Source organism: Danio aesculapii, chromosome 13 (assembly GCF_903798145.1).
Source record: "Danio aesculapii chromosome 13, fDanAes4.1, whole genome shotgun sequence".
NCBI lineage: Eukaryota > Metazoa > Chordata > Actinopteri > Cypriniformes > Danionidae > Danio > Danio aesculapii.
In genome coordinates, this window is record NC_079447.1 from 51,720,149 (window position 1) to 51,739,707 (window position 19,559).

General features: G+C 37.6%; 1 protein-coding gene across 1 annotated transcript in view; it reads left to right on the top strand.

The window, feature by feature from the left end:
- Nucleotides 1-16,852, top strand: part of hcrtr2 (hypocretin (orexin) receptor 2) — a 53,126-nt gene extending 36,274 nt beyond the window's left edge. The window contains exons 4-7 of the mRNA XM_056471392.1: nt 3,382-3,497; nt 4,632-4,852; nt 10,729-10,850; nt 16,627-16,852. Of these exons, the coding sequence (XP_056327367.1) occupies nt 3,382-3,497; nt 4,632-4,852; nt 10,729-10,850; nt 16,627-16,796 (629 nt within the window). The 3' untranslated portion in view covers nt 16,797-16,852. The remainder of the gene's footprint in view (nt 1-3,381; nt 3,498-4,631; nt 4,853-10,728; nt 10,851-16,626) is intronic.
- Nucleotides 16,853-19,559: the final 2,707 nt, after the last annotated feature.

The window sequence follows — 19,559 nt, forward strand, 5'->3', positions numbered from 1 at the left end:
CAGTTCAGCTTATTAAAATAAATAGCTATTATAATGAAATAGAATGAAGTTATCAAATCTCATTAGCCGTTTTTTCACTGTATAACTTACAAATTCTGATTAAAGAGCAACGAATGAATCTCTTATTTATTTAGATTTTTTTTGTTTGATTACATTAAATAACAGGTGTCACTTTACAAATGCACACATCTAATGTTATAATGAAAGCTTTCGATTGCTTTCCTAACGTTTTATGCTCATTTAGGACAAAATTAATTGTGTTTGAAAAAAAAACCCACCAAGATCGACATCTTTATATGTTATTATTAATAATTATGTGTATAACTCTGTTCAAACACGCACCCAAAACCCAGACTTTCACTCCGCTTCAAATGGCGTGTACAGAATCCGTTTGGGAAACACTATGGAGCGCGTCAGCTGACAGTCACGCACCGCTACATGACTGTTTTGAGGATTGCATATGAAGGGGACGACAGCACCTGTGATGAAAAGGAAAGGGAATCCCGCCGTTTTTATATTTATTTCAAAGAGTTTTCATGCCTAAACAAAGCGAAAGCACAGAACAGACTCACATTTAAGAGCGAGAGGCGGCCCCTAGTGGTTCGGCGGTATGGGTTGTGTATAGCTCGTATAGGGTATTTGCCACCCTTCAGAGAAAGACTGAAAATACAGGAGAAATACCTTTACGGGATGAAAGAGGGGTAGAACTGTAAAATATGGGAGTATCCCTGGAAAAACGGGAGGGTTGACAGGTATGATGTATGTGCGCTGTTGAAAGTTCCATACAAATAATGTCCAGCAAGGATAGACCCCATTGACATCTACTCATAATATGAGGAGGGATTCAGCGACAGACCAACATTTTCTTAGCAGCTGTGAAGTTCTTTTGTTGCATTGAGAGTGACATGAGGTTTAGGAAAAAGCATACTTGAGTCAGTTCTACATCTTTTCCCAACACAAATGAAGTGTCATGAGCCAGCTCGAAGAGTGACATGCAGGACATTCCTAATAATAATAAAAATAAGTGGCATCTGTCCTCTGTGAGCGTAAGTTACAATCTGGGGAAGGTGATAAATGCATATAAAATCATTCTACAGGGGATAAATAGAGTCTATGCAATACTTTCCAATGTATTATTTGATGATTCTGATTTTTTGAGGAGGATGAAATAGAAAATAAAGATTCTACATCTTCACTGATATCCTTAGACCAAATAGTAGCTGAATACTAGTATCTTGAACAATATTTAGTCAAATATTATCCACTGTCATCATGGCAAAGATAAAAGTTATTAGAAATTAGGAAATTAGGGCTCTTTAATTACAGGGCTCTTTGTAGTGTGTGCTCTATTCAAACCAAGACTCTTTAATGCATTTCTGTCTAGTGATGGTTCTTGTAGGAATTCATCTTTATGATGAATGAACATCTCAATTCAATTGTCTTTTATTTCTCTCACAATATAAACCTAGATTTTTACATTAAAAAAAAAGCAGAAAAGGAACCAAAGTCATATTTTGACAAGCACCTCTATCAAAACACAAGAGGTTTTCTGTGTGGAGATTTTACACAATGTGATTTTGGGCTTTCAAGTGATTTTGTAGGACATTTTCAGCAGTTTTATTATCTGCTAGACGCGTGATTGCTTATAGGTTTGCTTGCACCTCTCCTTAAAGGCACAGTATGCAGTTTTGGCCACTAGAGGGAGTGTACTCACAACAAACAAAAGTGTGGTTTGATGACTGAGTGTGGAATCATGGGAGTTGTAGTCTTCATTATTCCTCAATACTTCTGCAGAAATCATGTTGATGAGGAGTAAAGTATTCAACAGTTAGTATGAAGCAGAGCAGCTGTTATAATTCTGCACTCGAATAAAACACAACATATTAAAGCCTCACTGCTTTTTCTACAAACCAAAAATCGAGGGTTTGTGTGTGTGTATATATATATATATATATAATCATTGAAATTTATATGTGTCACTGGACATTTTATGTTCAAAATTTAAAATACATTCATTTATCTTCCTTTGGCTTAGTCTCTATTTCAGAGGTCGCCACAACAGAATGAACCGCCAACTATTCTAGCATATGTTTTATGAAGCAAATTCCCTTCCAGCCACAACTCAGTACTGGGAAACACCCATACACTTTTGTATTTGGCAAAGATAAAAATTATTAGAAATGAGTTATTAAAATTATTATTTTTAGAAATTAATTGAAAAAAAATCTCTCCGTTATACAAAAATGGCGGGGGGGGGTATGGTATTCAGGAGGGTTAATAATTCTGACTTCAACTGTATTTGTCACTCTCCATGGGATGTTTGATCAAGTGGGAAGACTGATAATAAGACATCCAAGTGCACTTAATGGTTACTGCTTTCATGCAGACACCAGAAATAATAGTTTGTGTGTTAAATTCAGCAACACTTTTCATTTTCAGAGATGATCTCAACAGGCGTCTCTGTGACAATACAGACGCTTCAAAGCACATTTCTGTCTTCATTAAATTACGCTTTGTTATCGGGAGTTCTCATTTGCAGCTTTTTATGGAAATTAGAAATTACGTTGTATGAAAGTAAAGAAAAGAAAAAACTGGTTAGGTTGCCATCTCTCCTGCACAATCACATCCCTTCCCTTGAGTTTTCGGCCTTCATTTTCACATGATTGATTTTACTGCTTATCATGTATACCTGTATAATGCTATGGAGTGAAATTAAGCTTATGAAAGATGGTTTATGCAACAATTTGAGATGAAACTGTAGGAAATCATCATTTACTTACGTTCATTTCACTCCAAACTTTCACAGAACACACACACACACATTTGTACAGCTATCTTTATGGGGACTTCCCAAATATGTAACCTTTTTTTCATTATCCATCGTCTTAGTCTTTCTTTTAGAGGTTGAATGAACCACCAATTATTCCAGCATGTGTTTTACACAGCGGATGCCCTTCCTGCTACAACCCAGTACTGGGAAACACCTATACACTCTCACATTCACACACACACACACTCATACACTACGGCCAATTTAGTTTGTTCAGTTCCCCTATAGCGCATGTGATTGAACTGTGGGGGAAACCAGAGCACCAGGAGAAAACCCAACACGAGGAGAACATGCAAACTCCACACTGAAATGCCAACTGACCCAGCCGGGACTCAAACCAGCGACCTTCTTTCTGTGAGGCGACAGTGCTAACCACTGAGACAATGTGCCGCCATACTGTAGATGTAATAATTTTTATACTATACAAACTGTATATTGGCGTGCCTTTAGGAACAGGGTTGGGAAAGACTGCTATAATCTATGACTCCTTTCTATGACTACGTTTAGTTTTCACGTTCAGCTGACTGATTGTTTGATTCTCTCTTCTGCAGATGAAATCTACCCTAAAGTCTACCACACCTGCTTCTTCATCGTCACTTATTTCGCTCCATTGTGTTTGATGGTTCTGGCATACATTCAGATCTGTCATAAGCTCTGGTGTCAACAGGTATGTAAGTATTCCTGACATGTTTACGCTTCAAAGTTAAAGTCCCAATGAAATCAATTGGGACTAACTAATATTGATTTTGTTCGCTGACATTACTAGTTTTGTGGTGAACGATTCGTCTGTGCATGTCAATTCTTAGATTAGGTCTGTCTGGGGTATTGGGCGTGGCTAACATATTTTACCACGCCCCTCAAGCTGTCAGTTTAGACTAGAACAAACAGAAATGTTGAGGAGGCGGAGTCTGCTAGGTTGTAATAACTCTCCCCATCTTTCAGAATGAAATGCCTACTTTACTACATCCAATCAGCTCGCAGTAGAATAAAACAAGCCACGCCCACTGTTTTCTCATTTAATATTCTAATATTCTAATATTTCTCCATGTACTGCGTCACAATACAATAATAAAAAAGAAACACTCGTAGCTTTCGGTTTATGTGGACTTTAAAGGTGCAATAGGAGATCTCAAAAAATGCTAACCTGCTGAAAAATCCAGCTTAAACCAGCCTAGGCTGGTTGGCTGGTTTTAGCTGGTCAACCAGCCTGGTTTTAGAGGGGTTTTGGCCATTTCCAGGCTGGTTTCCAGCCATTTCCAGCCTGGTCTTAGCTGGTCAGGCTGGAAAATGACCAGCTAAATTAATCTAAAACCAGCTTGACCAGTCTGGTTTAAGCTGGACATAGCTGGTTTTGGCTGGGCTCCCAGCCTGGCCAGGCTGGTCAAGCTGGCTTTAGCTAGTCATTTTCCAGCCTGACCAGCTAAGACCAGGCTGGAAATGGCCAAAACCCCTCTAAAACCAGGCTGGTTGACCAGCTAAAACCAGCCAACCAGCCTAGGCTGGTTTAAGCATTTTTTTTTCAGTAGGGAATTAGCCTGATAGCACTGAAAACTTATCACCATTCAAAATCCACACCTCCTAAATGCATGAATTGGCACAAGACAACATCCCTACAATCATGTAACATTCACCAGAGAGAAAACTTTATAGTACAGTTAGTAATTACTTCTTGATTTAATAGTTGTAATATATTTGGACTAGACACAAGACATGACTTAAAGTAAGATATGCATTTTGTGCAGTGAATGTTGGTTCGCTGATCATGGTGACCTGTAGTGTTCAGTGTCTGACCTGTGATTAGATTCCAGGGACATCATCGGTCCTCCAGAGGCAGTGGAAGTCTTTGCAGTGTTCGGCTCATGCGGTCGGCTCTGGGGAATCGGTGAAGGTGAGAACCAGCACAGTGTCAGCGGAGGCCAAGCAGGTGAAGGCCCGGCGGAAAACTGCACGGATGCTGATGGTGGTGCTGTTTGTGTTCGCGCTCTGCTACCTGCCCATCAGCATCCTCAACATCATGAAGAGGTGAGCGCCCCGGACACTCGATCACACACTGGAGATAAACAAATAAATGAATCGTCAATGTCAAAAAGCAACACACACACACACACACACGCACGCACACACACACAAAAACAGAAACAAAAATTATGTGTATCTGTACTAAATAAAGTTGTGGTGAAAAAACATTTGAGAAATCCATTCTGAGAAAAAATTTGCCAAGAACGCCATCTGCTGCTGTTAAAACTAGCCTAGAGCGACATCTGCTGCTGTTAAAACTAGCCTAGAGTGCCATCTGCTGCTGTTAAAAAACTAGTCTAGATCACCATTTGCTGTTAAAACTAGCCTAGAGTGCCATCTGCTGCTGTTAAAACTAGAGTAGAGCGCCATCTGCTGCTGTTAAAACTAGCCTAGAGCGCCACCTGCTGCTGTTAAAACTAGAGTAGAGCGCCATCTGCTGCTGTTAAAACTAGCCTAGAGCGCCACCTGCTGCTGTTAAAACTAGCCTAGAGCGACATCTGCTGCTGTTAAAACTAGCCTAGAGCGCCACCTGCTGCTGTTAAAACTAGAGTAGAGCGCCATCTGCTGCTGTTAAAACTAGCCTAGAGCGCCACCTGCTGCTGTTAAAACTAGCCTAGAGCGCCATCTGCTGCTGTTAAAACTAGCCTAGAGCGCCATCTGCTGCTGTTAAAACTAGCCTAGAGCGCCATCTGCTGCTGTTAAAACTAGCCTAGAGCGCCACCTGCTGCTGTTAAAACTAGCCTAGAGCGACATCTGCTGCTGTTAAAACTAGCCTAGAGCGCCACCTGCTGCTGTTAAAAAACTAGTCTAGATCACCATTTGCTGTTAAAACTAGCCTAGAGCGCCACCTGCTGCTGTTAAAAAACTAGTTTAGATCACCCTTTGCTGTTAAAACTAGCCTAGAGCGCCACCTGCTGCTGTTAAAAAACTAGTTTAGATCACCCTTTGCTGTTAAAACTGGCCAAGAGCGACATCTGCTGCTGTTAAAACTAGCCTAGAGCGCCATCTGCTGCTGTTAAAACTAGCCTAGAGCGCCATCTGCTGTTGTTAAAACTAGCCAAGAGCGCCACCTGCTGCTGTTAAAACTAGCCAAGAGCGCCATCTGCTGCTGTTAAAACTAGCCTAGAGCGCCATTTGCTGTTAAAACTAGCCTAGAGCGACATCTGCTGTTGTTAAAACTAGCCTAGAGCGACATCTGCTGCTGTTAAAACTAGCCTAGAGCGCCATCTGCTGCTGTTAAAACTAGCCAAGAGCGACATCTGCTGTTGTTAAAACTAGCCTAGAGCGCGACCTGCTGTTAAAACTAGCCTAGAGCGCCATCTGCTGCTGTTAAAACTAGCCTAGAGCAACATCTGCTGTTTAAACTAGCTTAGAGCATCATCTGCTGTTGAAAAATAGCATAGAGCACAATCTGCTTTTACAACTAAGCTAGAGCACTGTCTGTTGCTGTTAAAACTAGCCTAGAACGCTGTATCTTGGTAAAAATTAGCCTAGAGCGCCATCTGCTGCTGTTAAAAAAACTAGTCTAGATCACCATTTGCTGTTAAAACTAGACTAGAGCGCCACCTGCTGTTAGAATACAGCCTAGAGCACTTAAAACTAGACTAGAGTGCCATCTGACGTTAGAATACAGCCTAGAGCACTTAAAACTAACCTAGAGTGCCATCTGATGTTAGAATACAGCCTAGAGCGCTTAAAACTAGACTAGAGCGCCATCTGATGTTAGAATACAGCCTAGAGCGCTTAAAACTAGACTAGAGCGCCATCTGACGTTAGAATACAGCCTAGAGCGCTAAAAACTAGACTAGAGCGCCATCTGATGTTAGAATACAGCCTAGAGCGCTTAAAACTAGACTAGAGTGCCATCTGACGTTAGAATACAGCCTAGAGCGCTAAAAACTAGACTAGAGCGCCATCTGATGTTAGAATACAGCCTAGAGCGCTTAAAACTAGACTAGAGCACCATCTGATGTTAGAATACAGCCCAGAGCGCTAAAAACTAGACTAGAGTGCCATCTGATGTTAGAATACAGCCTAGAGCGCTAAAAACTAGACTAGAGTGCCATCTGACGTTAGAATACAGCCTAGAGCACTTAAAACTAGCCTAGAGCGCCGTCTGCTGTTCCGCGGTTTCAGGTGTGATGTGGTGAAAATCATAAAACTACATTTGTTTGCATTACTTGCTTGACCTGATGAAGGTCAAGATGTTATTTTAATCTCAAACTGTTGTTATTTTTAGCAACAGAAGCAAATTACAGATAATTTTTCAATCAATCAATCACAAATAAATAAAAATGACAAACTCAGACAATGGTGTATCCTGTCTTATCCTGCCATGCTATAAATATGATTAATAATATAATAAAAATGAAAACACCTTTTTAAGCTCTTCTGTTGTGGTGGTGTAATGCATTATCATGAGTATTGTGATGTGAAGCGCTGAAGGCGTGAGACGGACGGCTGTGATAATATCTGTTAATTACGGGGCTCTTTGTAGTGTGTGCTCTATTCAAACCAAGATTCTTTAATGCATTTCTGTCCAGTGATGGTTCTTGTAGGAATTCAACTTTATGATGAATGAACATCTCCATTCAATTGTCTTTTATTTCTCTCACAATATAAACCTAGATTTTTACATTAAAATCTTTTTAAAAATCCCCACACAGAAAACCTCTTGTTTTATGATAGACCCGCACTTCTATCAAAACACAAGAGGTTTTCTGTATGGGGATTTTACACTGATTTTGGGCTTTCAAGTGATTTTGTAGGACATTTTCAGCAGTTTTATTATCTGCTAGACGTGTGATTGCTTATAGGTTTGCTTGCACCTCTCCTTAAAGGCACAGTATGCAGTTTGGCCACTAGAGGGAGTGTATTCACAACAAACAAAAGTGTGGTTTGATGACTGAGGGTGGAATCATGGGAGTTGTAGTCTTCATTATTCTACAATACTTCTGCAGAAGTCATGTTGATCAGGAGTGAAGTATTCAACAGTTAGTATGAAGCAGAGCTGTTATAATTCTGCACTGGAATAAAATACAACATATTAAAGCCTCGCTGCTTTTTCTACAAACCAAAAATCGAGGGTTTGTGTGTGTGTGTGTGTGTGTGTGTGTGTATATATATATATCATTGAAATTTATATGTGTCACTGGACATTTTATGTTCAAAATTTAAAATACATTCATTCATCTTCCTTTGGCTTAGTCTCTATTTCAGAGGTCGCCACAACGGAATGAACCGCCAACTATTCTAGCATATGTTTTATGCAGCGAATTCCCTTCCAGCCACAACTCAGTACTGGGAAACACCCATACACTTTTGCATCCACACACACAAAATATAGCCAATTCAGCATGTTCAATTCCCCTATAGCGCATGCGCTTTGACTGTGGAGGAAACCGGAGCACCCGAAGGAAACCCATGCCAGCATGGGGAGACCATGCAAACTCCACACAGAAATGCCAACTGACCCAGCTGGGACTTGAACCAGCACTTCTTGCTGTGAGGCCACAGTGCTAACCACTGAGCCACCATGCCATCCATAATATGTGACCATATCATCAGTGTTAGAAGATGTTACTGCATTGCTAATTACTAACAGCATCATTAAAAACAAAGTTAATTACTTTACTAATTACTATGTCTAAAAGTAATTTGATTACTCTTTAAATAATTAAATAACTTGACTCAGTACTACTTAAAATCCCTACGCACATAAATTCAACTCCTTTAATTCTTTGAATCAAAATGGTCTTTAAGCTTCATTTAAAGTAATGCTTAAGCATTTTAATAAATAAGAAAGTCTGATTCTTTAGTAAGCAAATAGAAATGCTTTGCAAAAACATAATATACATCAAAACATGAAAAGCACTTTATTTCATGAGTAATCTTTCAGTGTTAAATCCTCATAATAAATTGAACCTTCTTTAGCTGAAACATGGAATTATTCTGCAAAATATATTTGTACAACAAAAGTAGCCGAGACTATTGATTTGGACTCATTTGTATGTGTTTATTTTTAATCTAGAAAACCGGTCACCATTCACTGCCATTATATGAATCACCAAGCACCACAGATTCAGCTCAAATACTTCATTAATGGTCCATGAAGGAAAAGTAATCTTGGATGATGTGATTACACTGTAAAAACCGAGCAATGAACTTAACTAAATGATATGAGTCGATTTGAATTAAATTTTGTAATTAAAAAGTTAAACTTAAGAGAAACAAGTTACATGAACTCAAAATTTGATTGTGTTAGTACACTCAATCAGTTCACATAACCATGCAGATTTCTAGTTTCCAGCATGCTTTGTGTTAGACTGGGAAATAAATGTAAATAATAATAAAAAATTAATTAAAATAAAAAGTTATTGTGTATTGTTTTTTTTTCTTCCCATAGACTTCCATTCATACGCATGCGAATGCGTCAGACCGGAAACGCGGGGTCATGCGTCAAGTTTCGCATGTTGCTGCGGTGCAAAGTTCAAGCTTGGTGAACTCTGACCTGCAAAATCGCATCACTTCACTGCGTGAGACCAATCGAGGATCAAAACATGACCTCTCTCGACAGAAACTGAAAACATGGAGCAATCACTGGCTTTTTAAATGTCTAATCATCTGGTTTAATCCCGCCCCTTTTCGCCGAGCCGCACGACAGAATTACGCACACACAAAGCCCAGTGTGACCGTAGCTTAACACAGGGAGACATAATTGAGACGTTAATGTTGTGTTCTGTTGAGATTAACAGAAGTATAAAAGTCTACTAATACACATTACAGATCCAGTTTAGTCAACAAAATTTAGTAGTAAATAACTCAATACAAGGTGTTTTCAATATATTAAAACAAAGTTAGAACTACTTTATTGAAAAAAGGCAACGAGTTTGTACAACTCAAATAATTGAACTTAAATTCAGATTTACAGCGTACTCTTCTCTGAATTGATTCATACAGAAATGTTTCATTTATGTGCAACTGTTAAGTCAGGTATATTAGAAGTGTAACTCAATGATCTAGAAATGAAATCCCTCATTTAACCTTTGGGGCGTCGCAGTGGGTGGCACAATCGCCTTACAGCAAGATGGTTGCCGGTTTGAGCCTCGGCTGGGTCAGTTGGCATTTCTGTGTGGAGTTTGCATGTTCTCCCCATGTTAGTGTCGGTTTTCTCCGGGTGCTCTACACCAGTGTTTCCCAACCCTGTTCCTGAAGGCACACCAACAGTACACATTTTCAACCTCTCCCTAATCAAACACACCTGAATCATCTTATCAGAACATCAGAAGAGACTCCAACACCTGAAGTTAATGGGTCAGAAAAGGGAGACATCCAAAATATGTACTGTTGGTGTGCCTCCAGGAACAGGGTTGGGAAACACTGCTCTACACAGTAAGGCTGGAAGGTAGGGAGAGAGTCCTGGAGTCAAACAGAAAGAGGTTAACTAAAAACAATCAGTTCACCTATATTTGATGTTGCAGAGTCAGAAGCAAACAACTATCTGACACAGAACAACACAAACAAAGAGAATAAACAGGGGAGCTAATGAGGAGAAAATGAGCAAAGACAGGTGAAGCAAGTCAGATAGAACCTGCTGATTAGCCTGGAGTCCTGACAATCATTTCTGAAATATATATATATATATATATACACCAACACTGCTTACTATAAAGTGTTAGCAATAATTGAATTATACCGAGAATGAATGAAATCTTGAAAAAAAATTGAACCAAATAAATAAAACCAGCTCCATGTGGTTTGTCAAAGCAGTGTCCCGCTGTATTTGAAACCTCGGCTTCACACATAAATGCTTTATTTATTCAGAATGTCAGAGGCTGCTTTTGATGCTTGTGTTATTTATTTTATTCTTTGTCCACCAGAGTATTCGGCGCATTCAAGAACACAGGCAACAGAGAGACTGTGTACGCCTGGTTCACCTTCTCCCACTGGCTCACATACGCCAACAGCGCCGCCAATCCAATCATCTACAATTTCCTCAGCGGTGAGATTTTTCCACCACATCAAAGATACTCCATTGCTGCTTCTGTTGACCCGCATCAGTACTCCTCTTTAAAGGGATCGCTCACCCAAAACTGAATTTACTCACCCACTGGTCATTTCAGATGTACAGAATAACTCGCTCTCCTGTGAAACTTTTGTTTTCTTTTTCAGATATTTCCCAAATGATGTTTAACAGGAAATTTTCACAGTATTTCCTATAATATTTTTTTCTTCTGGAGAAAGTCTTATTTATTTTATTTCGGCTAGAATAAAAGCAGTTTTTAATTTTTATAAATCATTTTAAGGTCAATATTATTAGTCCCCTTCAGCAATATTAGTTTTGGATTGTATCCAGAACAAACCACTGTTATACAATGACTTGCCTAATTACCCTAACTTTACCCTAATTAACCTAGTTCAGCCTTTAAATGTCACTATAAGCTGAATACTAGTGTCTTGAAGAATATCTAGTCTAATATTATGTGCTGTCATCATGGTAAAGATAAAAGAAATCAGTTATTAGAGATGAGTTATTAAAACTATTATGTTTAGAAATGTATTGAAAAAAATCTGCTCTCCGTTATACAAATTGAGGAAAAATTATACAGGATACAGCTAATAATGAAAGCTGAATCTGTGGTCGTTTGTGATTTATATAATAGCAGTGAATGTTTTTTTAGATTAAAAATAAACACATACAAACAAGAACAAATCAATAGTCCTGGCTCCTAATGACACATTTAGGTCCTGTGAAGTGAAATGATCGCTCCGTGTAAGAAAATGAACTTTATTTACGGTATTATTAGCTTTAATAATACAGCAAAAGCATGTTTGGGTGGGAGGTCAGATGACGCAGCTTGCTGCACCGAGGCTGTGGATTAAAGCTAATAATATTGTAAATAATGTTTATTTTCTTACATGGACCAATCGTTTCTCTTCCCAAGACCTCAGTGTGTCATTAGTAGCCGAGACTATTGATTTGGACTCATTTGTATGTGTTTATTTTTAATCTAGAAAACCGGTCACCATTCACTGCCATTATATGAATCACCAAGCACCACAGATTCAGCTCAAATACTTCATTAATGGTCCATGGAGGAAAAGTAATCTTGGATGATGTGATTGGCTGATTAGAAATTTGAGTTAACGAGCAGTTAGACAGGTGTACCTAATAAAGTGGCCGGTGAATGTATATATGTTGAATAATATTTTAGCAAATTTATTTACAGCCTTTATAGTAAATAAATAAATAAATATATGTATATATATATATATATATATATATATATATATATATATATATATATATATATATATATATATATATATATATTTATAGGCACACATATGGGTATAAACTGCATTTTATGTACAATATTCACGTCTAGGGCCAGACAGAATCTGACATTTTTTCCTATTTCTGTTGATAATTTTGTAAAAAAAAAAATCTGGATTTATTCACGTGCAGATCCTGTCTGGGCCTAGTCATGACAGATGGTAAGAAATGCATATGTGAAAGAGAATTGTAAGAGTCTAAATTATCGTATGCATTTGTTTATATGGCAAAACATAAACAAGGCCTGGTGTGTGGACTTTGGGGGTTTTACGATGTGGTCACATGTTGATTGGTCAGTTTGAATGTCTCAGTATTTGGGCTTTGATCACATGGTCAAGAAAGAGACAAAATAGGTGGTAATCTTTGCTCTGTCTCATTTCCTGGTCTGTTCTTTTCCAGGTCTGCTTCTCTCGTGCTCTGGATCTTCTCTGGCTCTACTGCTCTCAGGCTTTTTGAGGCCTACTTACTTATACTTGCGCACTATTCTACGCCGTTTTGTAATATAAATAGTGTAAGAAGTGCGTTCACACTGAAAACTCTAATAATAATAAGTGCACTTTAATTACCTGGATGATGCACTCATTCAGCCGGTAAAATGAAGTGTGTAATGATGGACACTTCACCCACTCAACGACCGCAGGTTTGCTCATGTAGTGAAAGGGGCGGAGCTATCAGGCGCACATGTTGGATAACTTTATTTATTTTGGATGATGAAAGCTAAATTTTCCTACGAGAGTGATTATAGCGCCTCCCGATAGTGAATGCGGTTATACTCATGGCAGGTATTATTTGGTAGTTTGGTCATTTATTTTACTGATTTGGCAATCATCAAATGTCGTCAGGGAAACGGTTTGAATTTACGCTTAGTAAATTTGGGACAACACTACATACATATACTCTACTGTTGAGTGTGTAAGTGCATAAGTACATAGTGCATGAGTGCATAGTGTATAGTGTGCCATTTGAGACGCAGCTTTTGTCTCTCCCTCCCCGTCTCTCCTTCTACCTCTGGAAACTTTATTTTTACATTTAAGCTGGATACAATTATTTTCACATGTTTTATCATTTCATATTTGATCATTTTATACAGTTATTTTGTAATTAATTCAGTTTTACCATAGAGAATTATTGTCATTAAATCACTTCATTATCACGTATTTATGAATTACTTTTGATTTAACATCAATACTTAATTGCTCCATATTTCAATACAATACAATCCCATAATATCAACGCTCCCCCACATTTATAGCTAGTAATACTGCCCTTATTTTCATTTTTGGTATACGATTGCAGAAGAATGGTTTGACTAGAAATGTACAGTTTTTTACCATCATGCTGATAAATTTTTAGTCGCTCGGCAGAACTACAGGTCTAACCGCTGTGGTTAAAACCCATTCTTACAGAATCTAACAGTATGCAAAAACAGCTGTTTCCTCTTGCCTGACTGGTGATTAAAAACAAGGATAAAATTAAAGGAAAATGTGAAATTTGGGATAAGCTCCAAAACATATGTGTGCAAATAAATGCAGCATGCTCACTTTTGTCCAGAAGCTATTATAAATGATAGACATTTGATAGTTTGCAGTGCCAGATTTATGCGTATAGGCATTCTAGACTCAGCTATTTAATTAAAAAGAAATAAAAATCCCTACGTCACAGAAAAATGGTAAACCAAGCCTTGACAGAGTGTGATTTGGTCTTAGGGGTTTAGTAGTCCTCTTTACTACTCTTAACATGTCACTGATTTAGGAACAGTTTTAAGTGCTACATTGTTTTGTAAAATGCTAATTTCATGAGTTTCTAAATTTAGTACTGAAGTCTGTTATTTTGAAGATAAGTTACACTGAATAAAGTGTTGCATGCAAAACTGTTGCAAACAATTTATTTGTGTTGAATTTAAACAAACAAAGGAAATTGAGTAATGTTCAACTTAATTTGTTTGTTTAAATTCAGCCCAAATAAATTGTTTACAACCACTCAACGTAAAAAAAATTGAGTAAATCCAAGGAATCATCTTTGAATAATTTTTTTCAGTGTAGGAGCTACTTTAACCGACAATTTTGTGCATGCGTGTGTGTGTGTGTGTGTGAATACTGTCCAGACTGAGAAGTACTGCGCTATATGGCATTTCCTCCATCTGCTGGTCACTTTCAGCCATCACACTTTTCATTCCACTCACTCCATGCAAACACACACATACACACACGTTAACTTAATAGTTTTTACAAATTTAAGTGGATTAAACATAAAACAATTAAGTTTCCCCCCAAAAAACTTTACGAATTGTGTTGTTTCAGCTCAACAAGCAGCCAAAGTCATATATTGTGTGTACTTTATTCTGTCTGATTTATAAGCCGTTTTCCTCAGCGGAACCAAAAAACTGGTATTGCTATACTTGTAGGAACATTTAGGTCCTGTGAAGTGAAATGATCGCTCCGTGTAAGAAAATGAACTTTATTTACGGTATTATTAGCTTTAATAATACAGCAAAAGCATGTTTGGACGGGAGGTCAGATGACGCAGCTTGCTGCACCGAGGCTGTGGATTAAAGCTAATAATATTGTAAATAATGTTTATTTTCTTACATGGACCAATCCTTTCTCTTCCCAAGACCTCAGTGTGCCATTAGTAGCCAAGACTATTGATTTGGACACATTTGTATGTGTTTATTTTTAATCTAGAAAACCGGTCACCATTCACTGCCATTATATGAATCACCAAGCACCACAGATTCAGCTCAAATACTTCATTAATGGTCCATGAAGAAAAAGTCATCTTAGATGATGTGATTGGCTGATTAGAAATTTGAGTTAACGAGCAGTTAGACAGGTGTACCTAATAAAGTGGCCGGTGAATGTATATATGTTAAATAATATTTTAGCAAATTTATTTACAGCCTTTATTGTAAATAAAAATAAATTATATATATATATATATATATATATATATATATATAGTTTTCCTCAGCGAAACCAAAAAAACTGGTATTGCTATACTTGTCCCCACAATGTGAGGAATACAAGGTACACACACTCATACACGCACACACGTGGTGAAACATCAAAGCTTTGATATTTTGAAATGCTGTTTGCCCTCTGGAATTATCCTGGACCTTTTCATTTCCAAACGCGCACACTAATTATTTCTTCATTAGCATTGCAATATTCTCTTTGTGCAGCCGCTGCAGGTTTGATAGCATTGAGTGCACCGTTACCTGGTCATTTCAAGCACACTTTTGACATCGTTTAGCGAGCACAGAGGATTCACTCAACCTCCTGACAAAGAATTAATCCATTTAATCCACCGGTCGTGCAGGGGGGCTGGAAATTTGGCTTGAATTTGAATTGGTCTTTTAAAAAAGCCTGTAAAAAGAGTGGTATTTGTTCGTTTATTCAGATGGCAAAGTTAGTTTGTATCGTCAGCAGTACTCTTTCAGTTTTTAAAGACATACGTTAGTCAAAATTATTTCTAACTTACTAAGTTTACAGCTCGTTATTATCACTACAATATTATGGGCTGAAAAATCCGCTGTAAATGCTATAAACTATTACCGTCGTGTAGAATTTTCGCTGCATTTTGTGACTGGATAGTCTACACACACGACTTTCTGACGCCACCTACCGAGTACATCTAAGTTACCGAGAAATGCAGAGGCATTTTTCTCTTATACGACATGCGGTATCAAACATTACATTAAAACTACACTCTTCCAGCAGTTCCTCGTATGCAATATCTGGTTTGTCACGGGGGGCATGCATAAAATGTTCCTGAATGAAAGTGAAAGTGCTGAACTGCAGTTAAAGTCGACAAATTAATGATTCGGCAAATAATTTGATCACTGATGTCCATGTAAACACAGTCACTGTCTTTCTCCCCTGCGTATGTGTGTTTGTTTTGCCTCAGTGAAAATCAGCGCGTGCCCAAACGGAAACTCCCATTTTAATCCAAAACCTTCCCTTTGTTCCTCCCCTGACACTCCCACCTAAACAGAGCTGGACACACCCACTTTCCTGACTTTATTCAAACTAGAGGAGTGAAAACACCCTGCTGAAACAGGTGGGTTTCGTGGCCCTTTAAAGGCTTAACTAGGTTAATTAGGGTAAAGTTAGGGTAATTAGGCAAGTCATTGTATAACAGTGTTCTGTAGACAATCCAAAACTAATGTTGCTTAAGGGGGCTAATAATATTGACCGTAAAATGGGTTGAAAAAATGAAGAACTGCTTTTATTCTAGCCGAAATAAAACAAATAAGACTTTCTCCAGAAGAAAAAATATTATAGGAAATACTGTGAGAATTTCCTGAATCTGTTCAACATCATTTGGGAAATATTGGAAAAAGAAAAGAAAATTCACAGTAGGGTGAATCCCTTTGACTTCATATGTGCGTATATAAATGTTTGAAATTCCTTGATATCTAAAATGAAATGTTTGCTGGCAGGTAAATTTCGAGAGGAGTTTAAAGCGGCGTTCATCTGTCGGTGCTCGGGTCGAGGAGAAACACACAAGCAGAGAGCGAGAGGCAGAACCAGCACAGACAGCCGAAAATCCCTATCAACACAGGTCAACAATCTCGACAACATCTCCAGGATTTCAGACCAGGCGGTGTAGATCATCCAGAAGAACACACTGAACAGATCCATTATTGGTCAGCTCTCTGAAAATGACATTGTGTCAAGTATACGAGCACTGGAGGCTTCAGGAATGGATTATTTTAGGGGTATTTTTTCTGCTTATGACCCCCAGAGATGATGGAATGCATGAAAATAATGGCATGTCTCTGAATGCCAATGAAGACTGGAGAGATGCAACAAATAAATCGGGGTTTTCAGTCTTGAAATACTTCCTTCTTTCCACTCTTGGCCATATTCAGGATTGATTTCTCTGAGGAGTGAAAGCTTTGCTCAGTTTGTTGAGCATCAGACCAGCCGAACGCACTCATTCTGGCTCATCGGTCGTGTGTTTTTGGATGCTGTTTTTGTTTGACCAGCCAATGGCAGATGCAGTCTGGAAGCCTGTTTGAAAACAAACACCAATCCTGGATTTCAGACTTCTGAGGAGCTCCAAAAATGTGACATTGTTTATTTGTGTGTACTTTTGTGTTAAAGGGATAGTTCACCCATTTACTCAACATTTACATATACACCGAAGTGACTTTATTCGTTTAATTACATGTTTTATGAAAATAAGTCAACATTAGACATTCTGAAGACTGTCATAAACAGCCATTGACATTCCCAGTAGCAATATGAAATGCTTTTGATGTCAATGGCTGTTTTTTTCCCAGCATTCTTCAGTATATCCAATGCTATCTCACTTGTGCTAATTTGTAACTTTTTGATTAGTGGCTAACTCGTATGAATTTGTACGATCTCAGTGGTAGAGTTTAAAATGATTTGCTCATCCATAAATTATGGTTGGGTTTGAGGGTGGGTTTTGGTGCCATGCCTCCTTTTAAAAATCGTGCATTTTAATATGACTGAACTTGTGCGAATTAACCACTAAACGAAAAATAGTTACATTTCCTTATAGATCAATAACTATAATATATGTGTTACCATGGCAACTATATAATTACCACAACGGGTCATTCGCAATAGTTGATCTGTTACCATAGCAACTATAGAATTACCACAACAGGTCAATCGCAATCGTTGATCTGTTACCATAGCAAATATAGAATTACCACAACAGAACAATTACAAAAGTTGATGTGTTGCCATAGCAACTATAGAATTACAGCAACAGAACAATTACTAAAGTGTATGTGTTACCATAGCAACTATAGAATTACTATAACAGAACAATTACTATAGTTGATGTGTTACCATAGCAACTATAGAATTACCACAACCGAACAATTACTATAGTTGATGTGTTACCATAGCAACTATAGAATTACCACAACAGAACAATTACTAAAGTGTATGTGTTACCATAGCAACTATAGAATTACTATAACAGAACAATTACTATAGTTGACGTGTTGACATAACAACTATAAAATTCCCACAACAGATCAATTACTATAGTTGATGTGTTACCATAGCAACTATAAAATTACCACAACAGAACAATTAAAAAAGTGTATGTGTTACCATAGCAACTATAGAATTACAACAACCGAACAATTACTATAGTTGATGTGTTACCATAGCAACTATAGAATTACCACAACAAAACTATAACTATAGTTGACGTGTTACTATAGCAACTATAGAATTACCACAACAGAACAATTACTAATGTGTATGTGTTACCATAGCAACTATAGAATTACCACAACCGAACAATTACTATAGTTGATGTGTTACCATAGCAACTATAGAATTACCACAACAGAACATTTACGATAGTTGATATGTTACCATAGCAACTATAAAATTACCACAACAGAACAATTACTAAAGTGTATGTGTTACCATAGCAACTATAAAATTCCCACAACAGATCAATTACTATAGTTGATGTGTTACCATAGCAACTATAAAATTAACACAACAGACCAATTATTAAAGTGTATGTGTTACCATAGCAACTATAGAATTACCACAACAAAACTATAACTATAGTTGACGTGTTACTATAGCAACTATAAAATTACCACAACTATAAGCTTACCATAGCAATTACTGAATTAGCACAACAGGTCAATTACTGTAGTTGTTGTGTTGCCATAGCAACTATTGAATTACCACAACAGACCAATAAGTTGATGTATTACCATAGCAATAATAGAATTACCACAACAGATCAACTACTGTAGTTGTTGTGTTGCCATAGCAACTATAGAATTACCACAACAGATCAATTGCTGTAGTTAATGTGTTACCATAGCAACTACAGGGTAGAATTACCACAACAGATCAGTTGCTACAGTTGATGTGTTACCATAGCAACTATAGAATTACCAGAAGTACTTTACTAAAGTACCATGGTTCAAAAACACTATACTATCTGCTATAAATGAATACAGTATTTTTTGTATTTATAGTATTTCCTTGTGAGATCAGGCTGGTGTATCTTGTGTTCAACAGAAGAAACTCAAAACAAAACAAGATGAGTAAATGATGATTTCTTTGGGTGAACTATCCCTTTTCTTTGCTGAGAGGTTCATTTGTTTTCTTGTCTTAAGCAAAAATTCTGATTTGACGTGCACGTGCCTGAGCATGAACATTCAATCTAATGCTTGAAGGACATAAAGAAATGTGGGAGAAATTGAAGAAAGTATGGATGTTAAGTCTCGTTTTCTGGAATTTAATGAAAAATCTAAATTGAGTTTCTCACTTTACTTAAGACCAGATATCTGTGAATTGAGTTATAAATACATTAGTTTTTCCTTTTTAAATTAAATGAATTTTCTCTGACTCCATT